The sequence below is a fragment of the Mytilus edulis genome, chromosome 3 (assembly GCF_963676685.1).
Source record: "Mytilus edulis chromosome 3, xbMytEdul2.2, whole genome shotgun sequence".
NCBI lineage: Eukaryota > Metazoa > Mollusca > Bivalvia > Mytilida > Mytilidae > Mytilus > Mytilus edulis.
In genome coordinates this window covers 50894244-50915972 of record NC_092346.1, presented here as the reverse complement: position 1 = coordinate 50915972, position 21729 = coordinate 50894244, and the positions used below count along the sequence as shown (strand labels likewise).

Here is a 21729-nt window from a genome sequence, read left to right as displayed (position 1 = left end):
AAAGAAAAAAATCAAGTCAGTCGAAGTTCATCAATACAATTTAAAAATTGTACCACATACGAACGGTGTAATGTGTGTATACTTTTCAAAAATGCACCAAATAAGAATTCCACCTGTCTTGAGGCAATATTTCATGCATATTCAAGCCGAAAACAAATTACCAACATACAATAGAATGATAGTCTTCTTTAATTGAAGAAAGCATGAATTCTCCTTTCACATGGCATCGGATTATATAAGTGACCTCATTTCGACCGGATGTGGCTACATATTTTTAAATCAATATACCGCCAAACGGGGGCGAGAACCAAAAGACATTGATGCTAATATAATACCATACTATAAATCAATGACATATCATGAACAATTCTTCTGATATACAAGTCCCTGATCAACGACGAAAAGAGGGCCAATATGTACAATAGTTATAATCAAGCAGAAATTGAAGAAGAAAAAACTATATCCGATCTCAGCTCTAACCTCATACAATTTGGCATATATCTGTGTTATTTACTTTGATATTTTACTTTACCCTAACCCTGATGAATCATGTTTAATATGAGTTCAAGAGAGACGTGTTAATACAAACAAACTGTGGATAAGAGAACATATGCTCGAAAACATCCTGGTGTTATCCGAAGATCCAGACAGACAGTGCCAACATCACACACTAAACTCAAACAGCTTCACAGAGCATAGACAAATCGTGGACGACCAGTTAAAGACCAACTATAAGCACTAACTCTTCAAAGGAAAAAAAAAACAACAAGATAAAAGCATTTAACAACTGTAGATGCTATAGACTACGGTCAAAAGACATAATAAGATGTGGTATGCGTCCCAATGAGACAGCTCTCTATCTAAGTCACAATATGTAAAATATAGGTCAAAGTATGGTCTTAAACACGGAGCCTTGGTTCACACCGAACAGCAAGCTCCAACCTGTGACAAGTGTAAAACAACTCAAACAAGAAAACTAACGGTTTTACGTATAAAAAATGATAAACGAGAAACATATATGAACCACATCAACAAACGACAACCACTGAACAACGGTTTCCTGATTTATAACGGGTTTAGTTTAAACATATTTATGTATTGTGGATTGGGAAACTAGATATTACAACTTATAGTAATCCCTTTTCACTTTGCTGGTGCGAGTGCTGCCTTGTAAAGACAGGGGAACATTTACCCGGCTTATAAATTTATTTTCGGGATCAACCAAATCTCACTCCTTTAATTTCAATCACTTGAACTTTAAAACTTACATAGAAAAACGTAAAAGATAGTAAAACAATAAGTTCAGAAAAAAAACTCGGGTCACCATGTGTGCAAAATTCTATATTTTAGATGCATTAACTACAGAAACGTGTAAGAATATAGGCCAGACGATGTCTCAAAATTGAACTTGATGAAAGTCCGTGAATTATTAAAATAGAGTCTGGCAATACAGCAAGCTTTTACGGTGCAAATGATAAGATGCTATAATGAAGGTGACTCCGTGACTTGACACATGGAGATCAGATATGCTTCATTATTGCATCAAATCTGGAAATACAGTTTTATATATTAATAGTATGTGCAAGATTAAATGCAGAGGCTGTCATATATCCCATAGCAATTCATTTGACTACTAAATTTTGTTGTAATTGTCAAATGTAAAAAAAAATGTTCAAAGGTAGGAACCTACGAAGAACAGAGCTGAGAGCTCAGCCTCATTTATTTTTATCACCAAACAAGATATAGGTAATGATGATTAGTTTCGGAAATATAATTTATTTTCATACTTGAAATAATGAAGCAGCTATGCACTTTATTATTCATTAATTTCACAAATCAGAGACCAAAGACTAGAATAAAGAGTTTGAAAACATCCATGCCATCTTTCATTGTGTAGCTGGACATGAATAGTAGTAGGTAGCTTCCATTTTCACAATAGATGGAGACACAATTGACAACGTGGTTCCTCCAGCTAACATGCATACACACAAGCTTCACAAATCCCTGCTGTGAATCAAAATGGACAGTGATGAAGAAATAAGTGGAGTAAGCAAATGTATTTCAAACTGGGGCCATCGTTTACTAGAAGTAAGTTGTGAACTTTTGCCAACTGTTGAGGGATATATCATGAAGTTAAGATGAGGAGCAGCAGTAAAAGTACTTTTTCCTTAGTTTTGGTTTTCTTTTGGTTTGTTTAAGATTTTTGTTGTGAATTCATCCTTTACCATTATTAAAGATAAAACTTTTGCAAGCATCATGCATGAAATATTTTAAATGTTTCCTTATAAAAGTGTCCTGAACAAATGTTACTGCAAACAACAACCACCTGTTTGAGAGCTGCACAACAATCCACTTGGCTAAATGTAATAGCCAGCTCATCAGCATTTCAGTAGTCAAAAGAAGAAGGCAAATCTTATTTGTGACCAGATTTCATTTTTTTAATAAACAATGTATGTAACAATAAAATAAAATATCACAATTGTATTCAAGCATAAACATTATTCATATAACAATAACAACAAAGTAAAGCTAAGGACATATTAAATGATGTCCTTAAAAATTTCAAGTCCTCAGCAAAAGCTCCAAATTTTTCTATTTTTTTTTTATTATACAATTATAGGATCTTATTCCTTACATATCCACATTTATGATGATCATTATTATGCATACATCATATACCAAAGTGCAGTTTTTCAAAAACTAATTTAAAATGTATAAGTTTGTATTAAATTAATACATCAATGGTCCCAAATTATAAACTCAATTTTGCAAGTCCAATCATGATCAGTACATGTACTTAAAATAATTGAACTCTGTTTTAGGGAAATTACAATTTGTCGATATATTGATTAGCAATAAGATTTGAGACTTTGTATACATGTATATGTATGCATTCTTTTTCTAAATAAAGATACATTTATTCTATTAGTAAAAAAATTATTCATTTGAATTAAGTACTCCAATTCTTTTATGGAAGTCATATTGTATATCCAAAGATGATACTAAAGCAATCATTGATAATCTAATGGTCCCTTAAAATTCACTATTATGAAATTTATGGCCTTTCAAAAATATATGAGTGCAAACATAAAATTAAGGCCTGGAAAATCAATAAGCAAACTTAACTTTATATCAAGAAATTATGGATTATTTCAATAAGACATGACTAAAATCACAATAATAAAAACTTGTATTTTAATTTTAATTCAAAATATGAATTTTTCTTCATAACTCCAACATTAATTGTAATTGTTTTGATTAATCAAAAACATAATTTTATTCTGTGTTAATGTCAGTGGTTGGAAATACACAATGGCAAAGATACATATTAAATTCCTAAATTTTTAATACTGAAATTAAAAGAGTAGAGTCATTAAGGCTTGGTATAATTTTGGCCTCAGAAAATGAAATGTTTTACTACTACATGTATTTCAAATTAGCACATAATATTTAGAAATGCATAGGGTAAAAAAAATCATAAAAACAAAGATTTTAATCTGATGAAATTACATCATAATATGTACTATTTAATAACCACATACTCCGCAGGCAAAGCTTTATATGACCGCAGAGGTCGAACTCTGAACGGTTGGGGCTAGTATTGACACAACATTCAAGCTGAATACATCTCTGAATTTGGATTGTGATTAAATAGTTGACACAGCATAGGTTTCTGACACAGAATGAATGTGGTCTAATGAACTTAAAATATGGTTTTTTTTTGCTTTTGAGCAATTCACTATGCTGTTGAATATTAATCCTCTCAAAAAACAAAATATTTGAAGACATTTTCTTTTTAATTTCTGAAATCTGAAATGAGAAAAATTGACCCCCCCCCCCCCAATTTTTTTTTCACCTCCCACTTTCCCTTATTCCAAAAATGATATCAATTCAAATTTCTAATGGAGTTTGCAACAATAACTACTCATTTAAATACATCATAAAATATTTAAATATAAAATGTCATACATTCATGGTTAAAATCAATATTAATTAATAGCAACTTATAAAAAAATAAATGGGGAATGTGTCCAATGGGACACAGATGATGCCCCCTCTAGCATATAACGTTATATAGGGACATAACTCAAGAACTATAAAAGTGATCAGCCAAAAATTGAACTTGAACTGAGTTTAGAGGTTATAAGCATTATCTACACATTTCATTAAATTTAGCTGAGACAAACTTAGATTAAGAGAACAGAAACTAAAAAAATCTTCAATTTTCCATTTGTAAAGGGGCATAACCCTAGAATGGTCATCAAAGTGCTTATAATCACTGAATGGTAAAGACTGCTTTAATTTATCAGTTGGTAGTAAAGTGAATATTGCATTGTATATTGTATATAGCATTGATTTAAGTTGATTCAACTACTATTCTGGACAAAGAAAGATAACTCCAATTTTCAAAGATTTCATAAAGCATTGGTTTTAGGTGATTCAACAACCATTCTGGACAAAGAAAGATAACTCCAATTTATTGTCTTGAAACTACAAAATGCTTGTTTGTGGCCCCTTTTTGGCCCTTTATTCCTAGACTGTTTGCCCAATAACCCAAAAAATATATCCCAACCTTCTACTTATGGTATTAAACATTATGCTACAATTTCAGAACAATTGAAATAACATTGTGTTAAGATTTTATTGATTTCTATTTTCTTATACTAAAGTTATTATCCCGAAACCATCCGTCTCAGACGACGCCAATGACGACGCTGACGCCGAAGACAACATGATACCAATATACGACTGCAAAAAATTTTGTGGTCATATAAATCAATTAAAAATATGGAATTTATGCAGCATTCCATCTTTATTTCTGTTGTAAAAATATCATGGGCAACAAAGAAACAACAAAATAATTTAACAGAAGCTCTTTTCTTAGGTGCACACATACTTTTCCAAATTTGCAATTTTGTCATGATTTGTTGCCATGGTATCTCGTTTCATGTGAAATTTGTTTTTATTTTCAGAATACCTTGTTCCTTAGTCAAGTTTTAAGAATATGTATGATAACTTTTTAATTTGCAGTAATATTTGGGCCAAATAAGAGCCTTATTGCCCCTACTCCTTTCAGAAATCTGACTACATGTATAAATACCTCATAAAGGTTTTCTCAGACTAATATTGTCATCACTAAATCAAAAATGTCAATTCATTGTTATTTGTGGTTACCAACTTTTGTCAATTTTGTGGATTGCAGCGAACCACAAATTCTTATGTTCAATGAAGCACAAATTTTCTATAGGCTTAAATGCAGACTTTGGCAAAATCACAAAATGAAATATCAACGAAAATATAAATTTTCCTCAAACCACAAAACTTGCACCCACAAAAAATAATGGATTCATAGTACAAAACATGAATACAGAAAACTAGAGAGAACTGGTGAATAAATCTTTAAGAGTCACCAGAAAAGCTTCTTTATTTTGTCCATATATAAACTTATAAAGTCCTTTCATTCTTTCAAGATTATTTCCCCTTTTTGTCACACAAATAACACTGTCGTCTGCTAAATCAGAAAAATCATGCAAAAGTGCAAAGTCAAAAACATGACAACAGGATTCAGCTGTCATCAAATGCTTGGATAAAACTTGTAGAAGGAATGTTTGTAGTCTATATACCAGGTATTTAATAGCCAATGAGAAGACTTCCAAACAATGATAGACATTTTCAATAGATTTATCACAGACCAAAAAGTGACCTGTAACATGACATTTATCAGTACATTTATACAGGTAATGTATCAAATAGCGAAAGGCATAAAATGTCGTATCTTCTATCACAATTTCGTTTTTATTGGCCTCTGAAAATTTCCCATGAAGCATAGCAGTGAACAATGGTGATGATTCTGATAGTAAGTTTCTACAACATATCAGTTTCTGGTTTTCAACTAAAAATACAACTTTGTGTGACACCTCAGTACCATCAAATTTACATGCCTCAAATTCCTTGCTGATATCCATGTCAAACCCATTTAGACAATCTTCTGATTCAGGTACAATATCAACTATATCTAGACAATCTTCAGATTCGTGCACAACATACTCCATTCTAAAACTTTTATCTTCACATTTCATCTGGAAATTGATCATCTTCCCCAGAAAAACCAAACCCTGAAGTGCTGCTTGGCATTTAGGAGTATTAACTGTTTTATTCTGTAGAATATCTAAAACTTTCGTCAAAAAATGCATTCGTCTGAAGTAGTGTTCATGCATGCCTCTCAACCTGTAAAGTATGAAATTTTCTTAATCAAAATATACAAATTTTGTTACATATTTATAACATAAAAATATTGAATATCCGATTTTTCAATAAAACTCAAATTTATGTAAACAAGAAAGATCCTTCTTGATACATTGAACGACATGTACTAAATATTGCTGATTTTTTTCTGGCACTCCAAGCTGTGTCATCAAAATTGATTCAATTTCAATATACATGATATATGCAAGGACGTAAATGTCCTTGATATATGGAAATGAATCAAAATGAAATTATGCTTATTTTAAGTAATAAAATGAACTGCACAAAGGGCTACTTCAATAAGTAACCCTTTGTGCAGTACATTTTTATTATATAAATTTACATGTCAAATTTTCACAAAAAAGTTTTTTTTTATAATTATATATAAATATAAGGAACATATATTCATGTCTCATGCATGTATTGCTGAGTGTTTGTTTATTCTACATTGACTAAAGGTATAGGGAGTGAGGTGAGATCTCATGTCTCATGCATGTATTGCTGAGTGTTTGTTTATTCTACATTGACTAGAGGGATAGGTAGTGAGGTGAGATCTCATGTCTCATGTATGTATTGCTGAGTGTTTGTTTATTCTACATTGATTAAAGGTATAGGGAGTGAGGTGAGATCTCATGTCTCATGCATGTATTGCTGAGTGTTTGTTTATTCTACATTGACTAAAGGTATAGGGAGTAAGGTGAGATCTCATGTCTCATGCATGTATTGCTGAGTGTTTGTTTATTCTACATTGACTAGAGGTATAGGGAGTGAGGTGAGATCTCATGTCTCATGCATGTATTGCTGAGTGTTTGTTTATTCTACATTGACTAAAGGTATAGGGAGTGAGGTGAGATCTCATGTCTCATGCATGTATTGCTGAGTGTTTGTTTATTTATTCTACATTGACTAGAGGGATAGGTAGTGAGGTGAGATCTCATGTCTCATGTATGTATTGCTGAGTGTTTGTTTATTCTACATTGACTAGAGGGATAGGGAGTGAGGTGATATCTCATGTCTCATGCATGTATTGCTGAGTGTTTGTTTATTTATTCTACATTGACTAGAGGGATAGGTAGTGAGGTGAGATCTCATGTCTCATGTATGTATTGCTGAGTGTTTGTTTATTCTACATTGACTAGAGGGATAGGGAGTGAGGTGAGATCTCATGTCTCATGCATGTATTGCTGAGTGTTTGTTTATTCTACATTGACTAAAGGTATAGGGAGTGAGGTGAGATCTCATGTCTCATGCATGTATTGCTGAGTGTTTGTTTATTTATTCTACATTGACTAGAGGGATAGGGAGTGAGGTGAGATCTCATGTCTCATGTATGTATTGCTGAGTGTTTGTTTATTCTACATTGACTAGAGGGATAGGGAGTGAGGTGAGATCTCATGTCTCATGCATGTATTGCTGAGTGTTTGTTTATTCTACATTGACTAGAGGGATAGGGAGTGAGGTGATATCTCATGTCTCATGCATGTATTGCTGAGTGTTTGTTTATTTATTCTACATTGACTAGAGGGATAGGTAGTGAGGTGAGATCTCATGTCTCATGTATGTATTGCTGAGTGTTTGTTTATTCTACATTGACTAGAGGGATAGGGAGTGAGGTGAGATCTCATGTCTCATGCATGTATTGCTGAGTGTTTGTTTATTCTACATTGACTAAAGGTATAGGGAGTGAGGTGAGATCTCCTGTCTCATGCATGTATTGCTGAGTGTTTGTTTATTCTACATTGACTAAAGGTATAGGGAGTGAGGTGAGATCTCATGTCTCATGCATGTATTGCTGAGTGTTTGTTTATTCTACATTGACTAGAGGTATAGGGAGTGAGGTGAGATCTCATGTCTCATGCATGTATTGCTGAGTGTTTGTTTATTCTACATTGACTAAAGGTATAGGGAGTGAGGTGAGATCTCATGTCTCATGCATGTATTGCTGAGTGTTTGTTTATTCTACATTGACTAAAGGTATAGGGAGTGAGGTGAGATCTCATGTCTCATGCATGTATTGCTGAGTGTTTGTTTATTCTACATTGACTAAAGGTATAGGGAGTGAGGTGAGATCTCATGTCTCATGCATGTATTGCTGAGTGTTTGTTTATTCTACATTGACTAAAGGTATAGGGAGTGAGGTGAGATCTCATGTCTCATGCATGTATTGCTGAGTGTTTGTTTATTCTACATTGACTAAAGGTATAGGGAGTGAGGTGAGATCTCACAAAACATGTTTAACACCCAACATTTTTGCACCTGTCCTAAGTCAGGAGCCTCTGACCTTTGTCATGTCTTGTATGTTTTTTTTAAATTTTGATTCATTTATGTGTTTCAGAGTTGAGTGTAACATCCATTTTTGCTGATCTAGTGAACATTTTTGTTTTATGGCCAACTGAAGCCCACTTCTGGCTGTGTTGTAGACTCATCATAAACCTGTCACTTTTTTCGCAATATTCAAAACATCGCAATAATTTCTGAATTTTCAGTAATTGAAATTAGCAGTACCTTAAAAATCTTACCATAAAATATATAGCACATCTACAGCTAACCATTCTCTAATTATGTCTGGATGTCTGTACACCAAACATTCAACTTCACCTCTACCAAAATGGCTGTCTGCCTGGATACACAGATCTTGTAATAAAGTCAATCCAACTTGTGCATTAAAATAGGACTTTTCCTCAGTTGATGTCATGGTAATTTTCTCTCTGTCTGCAACAGATCTTTTCCCTTCATTTTTATCACTTGTTACGTTTTCAGAAGTGGAAAGTTTAGTTAGTGTATCAAGAAAAGAATACTGTGAATTATTTCTGTAGCCATAGTGATCAAATCCTGATGATGATCCTAATGATTTTCTTCTGTCAGTACATCTCTTTACGTTTGATGTTTGAAGGATGCAGTTTTCACTTTTAGAGAGCTTATTTATTTCATCTTCATGTTTGTACAGGCATAACTTGTAATAAATCAACATAATAAATTTCATTTTCAGTAATTTCTCGAAGCACAGAGGGTTTTTAGCAAGTCTGGAGAGAATTCTGGCTGCTCTTGGTTGTGAATTATCAACTTTGTGTAAATAATCTAATAAGCAACAGACAGTTTCTATGGTAACCATGTGTTGACTAGGATCATTCATTTGTGATACACGTGACAACAATATCAATATTTGATTTTCAGTTTCTTTAACATGTCTGGACGATCTCAGATCAGCATCAAACGATACAAGCTTCCTTCTTTTTGAAGGGTTTTCTACATCAATGTAGCTATCATCAGACATCTTAGTCCTTTTAATCCCCTTCTCAAACTTCTTTGTATCTGTATGGCTTATACTATCTCCATTTGTCATTTGTTCCATAGTTGTCTCCCTTTTTGGCTTCTTTAATGTTTGATCAATTTTATCAACAGTGTGTTTGATTTCATTCATATCTAAAGTTTCTTCCATCTTTTTTTGTGTAATATTATCTGATAACAGAACATTGCATTGTCTTTCCTCTGATTTCTCATTTCTATCTTTAGAATTCTCATCTTCTATTTCATCATCTTCAGACTCACAACTTGAAAATTCTGCCTCATATTGCTGAAATGGTATCGGTGATGACTCCATAGGACTTTCACATTTTTCTGGACTTCCACATGAGTATGGCATGCTACAAACCATGCCATAGTTTGGATCTTTATTAACAGTTGAAACAGAAAACCAATTTTCTGGAGTACTTTCACCAACACTCCATGATGAACAACCGGGACTACTGAACAAGAATCTGGATGGACTTAAAGAATGATTAGAACTTGTGGGACTTTCTTTGCTACTTTCAGAGTTATTTTTTGGTGAATAATACGAAACAGTACTTAGGGGACTATATTCTGATGATTCTGTATTATTCTTCACAAATACCTGCTTACATTTTTCACCTTTGGTATATTGGTCAATATCCCATGAGGAATGTGGTATGTAGGATGGACTATCAATGCTGTAAACAACAGATTTACGCTTTTCTTCTTTTTCCTGGACCTTGTCTAACTGAACCATTGTTTTCTTTTCTTTTATCTTCCCGTTGCACCTGGAATCAACTTGATGTGGAAACTGATACAATTTCTTAAACATTTCTTGCTCTTTTAAAATTTCATCATTCATTTTGTCTTCACTGATAAAAGTTGGAATCAGATCTTCTGCTTGGCAGACAACACTTTCAAACTCAGCAACTCTTTTCAAATGACAGACCAGAACTTTTATCAAACCATGTTCCAGTAATATTGTAATACTTGGATCGTCATATAGAAAGCATTGTAAAGCACTGATTACTTTATCATGTAGCCTACTGTATTCATCCTCGTTAAGACATTCCAAAAATAATTGCAAAATTTCATTGTCACGAATTTTAATTCTGTTGACACCATCTTTGCAGCAAATGCAAAGAATATTAAGCAATGTGGTTTTGTCAATACCATTTTCTTTATCATGAAAAATATCAAGAATTATTTTTATTCCTCCAGCTGATCCCAAGCCGGCTCTAAAATTAGGCTGGTTTGATAGTCTATTTATCACTGTAATGGACTGGTTGACTACATTACTATCACTGTGAAGCATTAGGGACAGTATTTCTGGCAGGGCACCAGAACTAACAATCTGACTGGCAAAACCGACAGAACAGCTGAAAAAGAAAACAAGTTACAGACTGTAAAAGTATAAAAAGTAGATTTCATAGCATATAAAAATAATTAATATTCACTGTCATTTGAGTTAATTGGTGTGTTGATGCTACTTGAAGACAGTCCCCCTAAAACTGCTGTGCTGATTATAAATTAGAATCATGTTGAGCAAGGAAGGTAAAAAAATATGTTGTTATATTGCACAAATTATTTGGCAAATCAAATTCTTCTAATTAATAATCAGACAGCAAACATTAGGGAATTGTGATTAAGTACCTAAGGAACAAACATAATTGCTAGTTTATCCAGCATAATGACGCTTACAAAGACCTGTTGAACTTTAATAGTGCAGGGATACAGGCGGTAACCCTATCTAGTAAATGATGTCATAATGGAGTGCATAATTGTTGATTTTCTGGTGAAGGTAATAACTAGAAAGTGGTCTATTCCTAGAGAGAAACAAGTGTAAAATTTGAAAAACAGTAATTTGTCAATGATACTGTTAGTTCTTTATTAATCTATTGGAATCTTACCTTACAGCAGAAATCTCATGAATAGTTCTTAATATAGAAAGCTTTACTTCTTCCTCTGAATCACTGAGGTGTTTTGCTAGATACCGAACAACATCATCTAATAGCAGTTTCTCCATCTGTCTGTTGTTACTAACAAGCAACCTAAAATTCAGATAAAAACTACTACTTATATATATGTTTCCTTTTTTTTTTTAGGATTTCAATAAAAGGATCACACCAAAACAAAAATCTATGTGAATGTGGTTTTACCTTGTATATCTAATTCATTCTTTTTATTGGACTTCAATGGGAAACAACTGAGCACTATAAACAATACCAGATGCTCCGCAGGGCGCAGCTTTATACGACCGCAGAGGTCAAACCCTGAACAGTTTGGGCAAGTATGGACACAATATTCAAGCTGAATTTGGATTGTGATTAAATAGTTGACACAGCATAAGTTTCTGACACAGAATGAATGTGGTCTAATGAACTTTTCTTAAATTCTGAAATCTGAAATGAGAAAAAAAAAATCGACCCCCACCCCAATTTCTTTTTCACTTCCCCCTTTTCCTTACAGGTCTGTAACTACATTGAGGTAAATACCTCATGTTTTAAATTAAAAAAAAAAACTAAAACAAAAGATTGTCTTCATATGATTGTCTTCATATCAAATTGTTTTTACTGAAAGTGTCTTGCAAGAAGCAAGTTCTCTCCACTCTCTGATGTCGCCCCTGCATATTTTTCGTATAAATCCATGTTTCTATTTTACTTTTGGTTTTCAGAGTTGATGGTCTATTGTTTGTACTTCTGTGTCCCAGGTTTGTCTTTTGTTCATTTATTGTCCTACTTAATGACTAGTCTGAGTGTTGATTTTCATTTGTAAACGTGTCACACTGTGTAATGTTGCATGTCCACCGATGTCCAAGCATTATGCGAGAAAATATTTTAGGAATAAACGATGCTACTGGACACAGAAAAAAGTGGTCGCTTCTGCATAGAGAATTGAACTTGATATCAAAGAATACAAAACTGCCTTTCTTGTATATAAAACCATACCAAATTTTTCTTAGAATGGATTGCAAAATTAGGTATTTTCTGTAGGTGAGATATGCACAGAAGTGATAGATATGTATTATAAATATAGAAAATTGAATATCTTAATCAACAACAAAATTAAAAAAAATAACTGTATCATATATCCAAGTGCCTGTGGATAAAACTACATAGCTGACATGGTTTAAATTAAAGTAAGACCACCAATTTCCCGGTATCAAATCATTTGTTGAAAAAAACATCAATGTATTGCCATATGACCTTTTACTTTCAAGGGTTAAATTTGCATTAAGTCGTGTTGAGACCCTTAAACAGAAAATAAAGGAATATGAAGTACACGTGCACGGGAGCTAATCGCACACAATGTCAATGTATAGAAAAAAATACAAATAATCAATGGTCAAAGTTTTTATTCCTGTTCTTCATCTTGATAGTTTCTGGAGGGTCTTCAATAATGAAAGAATCATAAATACCGTAAAACAAGGTCAATATGGTCCCTAGTGTCGACTTGAGCAGTACTAGTATTTAACATATATTACTGCATTAATGACTGTCATTATATTTAAATCTAGTCATAAAAAATCTCAAGTCAGCACAATACAAGAAAAGAACAGACAGACAGATCCAGTATTAATGATTATGAGCATTACGATTTTTGCTTTATCCTACATATCGGTCTTTTAATGTTTTGAATTTCCCTAAAACTTTAATGTCTTAAATAACAATGAACCTATGTTTTTGCTTTGAGACCAGAATATTGTCGAAAAAATAGCTAAAAATGATTTGCGTTTCTATGTAAGAAAGAGTCTGGGAAAAGCTCAGAATGCACGATTTTGTGTATTTTTCTCAGAGCTTCTGGGGGCCTAAAATGGCCCCCAGACGCCTCACCAAAATTTTTCGTATATATTTTGCCTCAGTATTAAAAGGGGCTAGTTACAGCCCTGCCTTATTAAAAAAATTATCTCAAATTTCTAATGGAGTTTGCAACAATAACTACTCATTTAAATACATCATAAAATATTTTTAAAAATATAAAATGTCATACAGTCATGGTTAAAATTAATATTAATTAATAGCAACTTCTAAAAAAATAAATGGGGAATGTGTCCAATGGGACATATAATGTTATAAAGGGACATAACTCAAGATCTGTAGAAGTGAAGCTGCCAAAAAATTGAACTTAAACTGAGTTTAGAGGTAATAAGCATTATATATATACATTTCATTAAATTTAGTTGAGACAAACAGAACTACAAAATTCTTCAATTTTTCCACTTGTAAAGGGGCATAACCCTAGAATGGTAATCAAAGTGCTTGTAATCACTGAATGGTAAAGATTACTTTAATTTATCAGTTGGTAGTAAAGTGAATATTGCATTGTATATTGTATATAGCATTGATTTAAGTTGATTCAACTTCTATACTGGACAAAGAAAGATAACTCCAATTTTTAAAGAAGATTACATAAAGCATTGGGTGCTATTATAAACAGTTTCATATAAAAAAAAACTAGGGGTTATTCCCCAACTATAAATAGACATGGAGGGAAGTCCCTTTTTATCAACATAATTGGTGAAAAAGTATCATGTTTTTTGTATTTGGTTGTAAAAATATGTTAATTAACTTCAATTACAGCAGGTTGAATGATTAAAATAATTAAAACCAGGTGCTCCACAGGGCGCAGCTATATACGACCCCAGTGGTTGAACCCTGAACAGTTGGGACAATTTGGTCACAATATTCAAGCTTGATTCTGTCTGAACTTGGATTGTGATCAAATTTTTGACATAATATAGGTTTTTGTCACAAAGTTAATGTGGTCAAAGATCTAACAAATCTATTGCACAATACTGTGCAATTTAAGATTTCTTCTTGAAACTTTTCAAAATTCAAAGCCCTTCAAAAAATGGTAAACAAAAAATCCCTCCCCCCAACTTTTTGAAAACCCCTTGGAACAATAACCCTTAAACTCAATCTCATGCTTTCCATTGCAGAATTGATCCATACACTTAAACACAAGTTATTGTCATGATTGTTTGGGAACTAGAAGCATGCTTCTTTTTGGCCCTATTTTGGCCCCTAATTCCAACATATTTTGGGCAATTAATCCAAAACTTAATCCCAGCCTCCCCTTTGTTATATAGTACATTGTGGTACAATTTCAGAGAGATCCATACAATTACACATAAGTTATTGTCTTGAAACTAGAAAAATGCTTATTTTGACCCCTTTTTGGCCCTTAATTCCTAAACTTTGGCCCCATAACCCCTAACATAGATCCAAACCTTCTACTTGTGGTTTTAAACATTACAGTATGATTTCAGAGCAATTTAAATACTTCTACACAAGTTATTATCCTGAAACTAGAAAAATGCTTGTTTTGGGCCCCTTTAGGGCCCCTAATTCCTAATCGGTTGGGACCATCATCCCCAAAATCAATCCCAACCTTCCTTTTGTGATATTGAACCTTCTGAAAAAATTTCATGAAGATCTATTCACTTAAACTAAAGTTATTATCCAGAAACCAATGTGTCTTCGGACAACGACGACGCAGACGACGACATCATACCATTATACGATCCAAAAATTTTTTTGGGGTCATATAAAAATTAGATTAAATATACATTTTTGAAAGACCAGGTAAAAATCTATGAAATTCATACAATTTTGATTATGAAAAATGTGCAGGTATCATGTATTCTGGGGCGTGCACATGACCTGATTTCAGGTTTTTTAAGCTTAAATTAGGCAATGTTTACCCCAGTTTCTCTGGATAAAACTTTTTTATACTATTAAAAGTACTTTTTTGTTATTCCATTATAAACTAGAGAACATTCTGATTCCAGTGATATCTAGTTTTATACAAGTATCTTTATTAATCAGTCCACCACTAAGGGTCACTTAAACATGGTCCCTCAAAATATGACGTCATAGAAAAAAACTGTTGATTGCACCTATTGGTTTTAGGTGATTCAACAACCATTCTGGACAAAGAAAGATAACTCCAATTTATTGACTTGAAACTACAAAAATGCTTGTTTTTGGCTCCTTTTTGGCCCTTTATTCTTAGCTATGGACTGTTTGTCTTATAACCTTTAAAATATATCTCAACCTTCTACTTATGATTATTAAACATTGTGGTAAAATTTCAGAACAATTGAAATACTTATACACAACTTATTGTTCTGACACTAAATAAATGCTATTTTTGGGCCCTTTGGGCCCATAATTCCTAAACCGTAGGGACCATAACCCCTAAAATCAATCCCAAGCTTCCTATTGTGGTTATAAACATTGTGTTAAAATTTTATTGATTTCTGTTTACTTATACTAAAGTTATTATCCGGAAACCATCCGTCTTTGGACAACGACGACGATGACGTGATACCAATATACGAACGCAAATTTTTTTGTGATCGTCTGAAAATGGGTTGATAGTACACAACGCCCAACCCTGTCCCACTAGCACTCATACTATCAAATTTCCCTGTGAAGTGACTGCCATTATAACTGGGTCCAAATTGAATTTGTAAAACCCCTTTTACCACTCTTGGCTGTATTTTGTTGGCAAATTATATAATGTCTGATATACATGTAAACATTGCAAAGATTCTATATATATATGGCCCAAGACCACAATTAATGACCCCGCTTTTTGTTGTCCACGAATATAGTTCCCTTTAAATATAGTGTATTTTTTCTTTGTTTTTTATCTTTCCCTTTTTCATACATTTCTTAGCTTTTCTGGGGTGGACATGAAAGCAGAGAGCTGAAATAAACTTTTGGATTTTTTTATTTTATATGATTTTGATAAGGAAAGAGTGATTCGGCCAGGTGCAAAAAGGTAATATTTACACTTTTCTGGACATCTCTTGACATGCCTATAGGGGTATCAGGCCCGTAGCCAGGAATTTCCAAAGGGGGGTTCGTTGGACTCACAAACTCGACTTTAACAGTCACAATTCGAACAGAACATTGACTTTAACAGTGCTTATTTGTTTTCAAAGGGGGGTTCGTCCGAACCACCCGAACCCCCTCTGGCTACGGGTATGGGTATGGATGTGTATTGGCCAAACTTGTATGATGTAAACATGCAATTTTCAGATTTCTGAAAATTGCATATATTTGCGGACTTGCACTGTTCATTACATACACAAAAAATTAGACAAAAAGAATAGGCAAATTTTGTTTAATGCGACAAAACGCTATAAAGAACTCATAGAGGAATTAATTGTAGTCTCGGGCCTAAGAACTTCAAACGTAAAAAAATCATCGTAATTCTATCTTTAAACTATTTTCAGAATCAATTGCATATAAACCACATTTTAATTTTATTTTTGGCTTCTGCAATCAATTTAATTTTGGATTACTTTTTTATATTTTTCAAACCAGCAATTAATTTTTTTCATTGAAATCCTCACACAAAAGGATGTTAGTGAATTTTTAACATAAATATAAGTTTTTTCTATTGCCAATCCCTAGTTTTCACAAAAATATGAAGTTTTTACATTAGGAATCAATTGTAAATACATGTACCTGTACATGTATACATTGTATCATTTTTTTTTTAATTCTTTAACAAAAATTGTGATTTCTGAGGTTTTTTTAATAATTTTTGTCCAAATTTTATAAGAAACACAATGAATTTTCTTTTATAGGTTTGAAGACTGTATAAAATTATAGAAATACATTTTGTTATACATGTAGTTTGATGCAATATGGCTTATCAATGTCAGACAAGCAGATAGACAGAGTGGTAATTAAATGTAGAGTCTTAGTCTGTTGTGCTCTAAGAAACAGATGTTATATTGAAAAACCCATATTATATTATCTATTTATTTAATCCATTATTGTACCTTACAGTTCTGCTGTATGTCAGAATATTTTCTTTGTTTTTTGTAGATTCTAGTAGTTTTCCCAGTGTTTCTGCAGCATCTGCCTTAAGAATAATAACAATATTTTCCTTTGTTAAAGCCAAGTTTGCTATGGTCCTAGAACATCTATTTTGTATACTTTCGGTCTTTGATTCAGCAAAAACATGCGCTATAAAAGAGAAGTAAAAGGAATTTCATTGCATATTCACGGTAAAGAATTAGTTTAAGAAAAGTCCATATGTGTGCACATGTGTACTGCTAGAAATGCAATACTCAAAACGAAAACAGCAGTGTTCTTACTCTAAAGCATACATGCCAACCTGTTTTTGAACTCAAAATGGGACAATCTTGGGCATTCCAAAACCTTTACTTACAGATTAAACAAGAATGTGTCCATAGTACACGGATGCCCCACTTGCACTATCATTTTAAATGTTCAGTGGACAGTGAAATTGGGGTCAATACTTTAATTTGGCATTAAAATTAGAAAGATCATATCAAAGGGAACATGTGTACTAAGTTACAAGTTGATTGGACTTCAACTTCATCAAAAACTACCTTGACCAAAAACTTTAACCTGAGCTTCACACTATCTTTTTCTTTGTTCAGTGGACAGTGAAATTGGGGTCAATACTTTAATTTGGCATTAAAATTAGAAAGATCATATCAAAGGGAACATGTTTACTAAGTTACAAGTTGATTGGACTTCAACTTCATCAAAAACTACCTTGACCAAAAACTTTAACCTGAGCTTCGCACTATCTTTTTCTTTGTTCAGTGGACTGTGAAACTGGGGTCAATACTTTAATTGGCATTAAAATTAGAAAGATCATATCATGGGGAACATGAGTACTAAGTTTCAAGTTGATTGGACTTCAACTTCATCAAAAACTACCTTGACCAAAAACTTTAACCTGAAGCGGGACGAAAGGACGCACTGACGAGCAGACGAACGGAGGCACAGACCAAAAAACATAATGCCCCTCTACTATCGTAGGTGGGGCATAAAAACAAATTGCCCCTCTACTATCGTAGGTGGGGCATAAAAACAAATTGCCCCTCTACTATCGTAGGTGGGGCATAAAAATGACATGTTCAACCATAGTCATGATAGTGAAAAGAAAATTTCAGAGTTAACAGAAAATTGAAGATATTCAATAGGATTGGCATGTATGCTTAATATTATCATTTGCAAACAATTATATAGGATGAATTCAAATTTGTGTACATAAACATCATTAACAAGGCTTAATTAGGAAATCTTTGAGCATTGAGTTTCAAATTTAAAAGGCCGTGACAGTACCACACCTTGGTTTTGCCTCTCAACTTGCTCAACCTTTTCTCAATTAAAACTAGTGCTTATAATTCAAAACAGGACTGAATATACTAGTTTTAGCAGCAGATTGGACAACCTCCCTAATGTGCCTCGAAATGAGGAACTCAAAAGTCACGTGTAAAGAAAAAATCTCTGTGTAGTGATATTGGCCATGTTTCTATTTTAAACAAATGACTGAACTTAATTATTTGTGGTGATTAGGAAAGTAGAGGAACATAGAATAAATGTGTAAAAACTATGGAGCTATTGAATGTGTTCAAAGTATTAAATTTTCAAAGAACTTATTGTGTTAAAAAGGGGATATTTTACCACAAGGAGCCGCATCACAAAAGGATGTTCTGGGTTTGCTAATTTACGGAAAAAGTAATCTCACTTCGTACCCCGTAAATTTAACCACATATGTGAAAATGTCACAGCTTCGAAACGAGCTATCATACATATCCAAGTTTACGATATGGACTGAGCTACAGGAAAAAACGTTACCATTACCGCCTATGTAAAAACAATTAAAGATATTGAGCCAGATAAAAGCAAAATTTTTCAAATCCTTACCTATTATTTCTATACCACTTGATCTTCTTACCTGAATAAAAAAAAAATACATCATATGTTTATGCCTTGAAAAGAAACATAGATAGTCAACATTAAAGTATCACTTCAAGACCTTTGCTTCTTACCCTTATATAAAAAGATCATATCAGCATCAGATGTACTGCAACTCTCATATTTAAATTGAAAAGTAAGTATTTTTGTGGCTTTTTTCTTGTTCTGTGGTTGATTGGTTAAATATTATTTCCAATGATATGGTAATAATAATTAACTTAAGGCTGTGAATGACTTTATAAAATACCATTTTAATAATCGAGTTTCAACATGTTTGATGGAGCATTTAGCTGATGTAGGTATTATGAGTTGTCTATCACATTTGTAACACAGTTGGTGTTTTGGTAGTAATGTACATAGGTGCTTGTCACTTCTGTGATATCTAGTAGCCATTTCTCATTATTAAGTACCCAAGTACCATTAAGTATAAAACTGAGAATTGATACGGTGAATGTGTCAAAGAGAAGACAACACGACCAAAAAGGTAAGTCAAATATATAAATGAAGACACAAATATCAAGTGGTGTTCATGGTATTTTAAAGGTGTTCTATACGACTCCTATAATCTTTTGTCTGTGAGGTGAAGACATCAACTGACTGCTTAATACACAGGGGCTTGTATCATAGATATTTTGGGTGGAAATGTATTCCAGTCGACTGGTATGCGTTATACATTGTGTTAATAGCAGATAGGGCATGTATCATAGATGTATTCAGGCATGTCAGGTGGAAATATATACCAGTTGATTGGTTTGCGTTATACATTGTATTAATTGCAGACAGGGGGTGCATCATAGATGTTTTTGGGTGGAAATATATGCAAGTTGACTGGTATGTGTTAAAATACGTTGTGTTAATAGCGGACAGGGGTGCGAATTATAAATGTTTTGGGGTAGAAATATATGTAAGTAGACTAATATGTGTTATACATTGTCTTAATTAATAGCGGTATCATAAATGTTTTGGGGTTGAAATATATGCCATACCAGTTGACTGGCATATAATTCGGCCCCAAAACATCTATCATACACGCCCCTGTGCTCATAGTCCGAGATTACTCCGACTACACTGCACAGTGGGTATATATATATTTTTACCATATTTCTGGCATCATTGTCCATACATAAATTCCCCAGTGTACTTAAAATGACATCTACACTCTTGCTATCAGTATCACTTTTCTGTAATATTTGTAAAATCTTCGGGATACCTCCGTTTTTCAACAGATAGCTTATCCCTTCTTTGGTTTTCAGCACATTTTTACGGATTTCAACAAGACAGTTGAATGTTTCTTTCTCTGAAGAATTGTCTAGTTTCAATATGAGTTTCTGGATTGTTTTTCTTGCTTTTTGGTCCATGACTATTGTAAATTAGCAAATGGAGAGGATATTTCATGAGGCAGCAGTTTTTGTTGATATTCGGTTTTCCATGGATTATCTCCCTTACGAAGATCTAACAGATGCCCCCAAAAATATCTATATAAAAACCACCGATAGAACGAACTTGTAAAAAACATTTTTTTTATAATTAAAGCTTGTCGTCTCAAAGTTCATAGTAATTATATATTGAAAGGTGTGGAATTTTTTTAAATGCTAGTTAAATGCTTGCAGAATAGTCCATTGCATGTCAAAATTTGCCCTCAGGGAAATGGATCCCCATTTTTCTACATGTATAAAATTTTATTTTTACTAAATATTCTTTCATATTTTAACTTATTAAATACATTCTTACTATTTCGCATAGTATAATTTCACAATAATATAAGTCTTTGGTTTCCTCTGCTTTTATTTTCCACAAAATAAGGGTAACCAGGTGCTCCGCAGGGGACAGCTTTATATGACCGCAGAAGTCGAACCATGAACAGTTGGGACAAGTATGGACAGAACATTCAAGTTTGATACAGCACTGAATTTGGATTGCGATCAATTTTTGACATAATATGAGTTTCTGACACAAAACAAATGTCAAGATCTTACAAATATATTGCACAATATTTCTTCTTTTAACTTTTCAAAAATTTGGAATTTGAGAAATTTGAAAAAAAAAAAAAATGAAAACAACTACCCACCCCCTTTTTTTTTTGCAATTAGTCCAAAACCTGACATTTCTTTATACATAATATACAAGAAGTGAAAGGGAGGTAAATCTGAAAACATACCCAATATTGTATGTTTAATAAATATTTTAGAATTACCTCCCTTACGCTGCTTTTAAATCATCTTAATTGTCCATTGACCAGAAATACCTAGTTTTTCCCCTTTTTTGCCCCTAATTCCTAAACATTTTGAGCCATAACCCCCCAGAGTCAAAACTAACCATCCCTTTATGGTATAGAAACTTGTGGTTTAATTTTAGAGCGATTCATACACTTAAACATAAGTAATTGTTTGAAAACTACAAAAATTATTATTCTGGGCCCCCTTTTTGGCCCCTTATTCCTAAACTATTGGGACCA

The 21729-nt window shown here is 33.0% G+C and overlaps 1 protein-coding gene across 1 annotated transcript; it reads right to left on the bottom strand.

Moving 5' to 3' along the window:
• Positions 1–2416: 2416 nt before the first annotated feature.
• LOC139516739 (uncharacterized) lies at positions 2417–20728 on the bottom strand. Its single transcript, XM_071307022.1, has 6 exons — positions 20372–20728; positions 19224–19254; positions 17318–17504; positions 11427–11567; positions 8766–10895; positions 2417–6228 (listed from the first exon to the last, which is right to left on the bottom strand). The coding sequence occupies exons 1-6, from the start codon at positions 20630–20632 to the stop codon at positions 5376–5378; spliced, it is 3603 nt and encodes a 1200-aa protein (XP_071163123.1). The 5' UTR covers positions 20633–20728; the 3' UTR covers positions 2417–5375.
• Positions 20729–21729: the final 1001 nt, after the last annotated feature.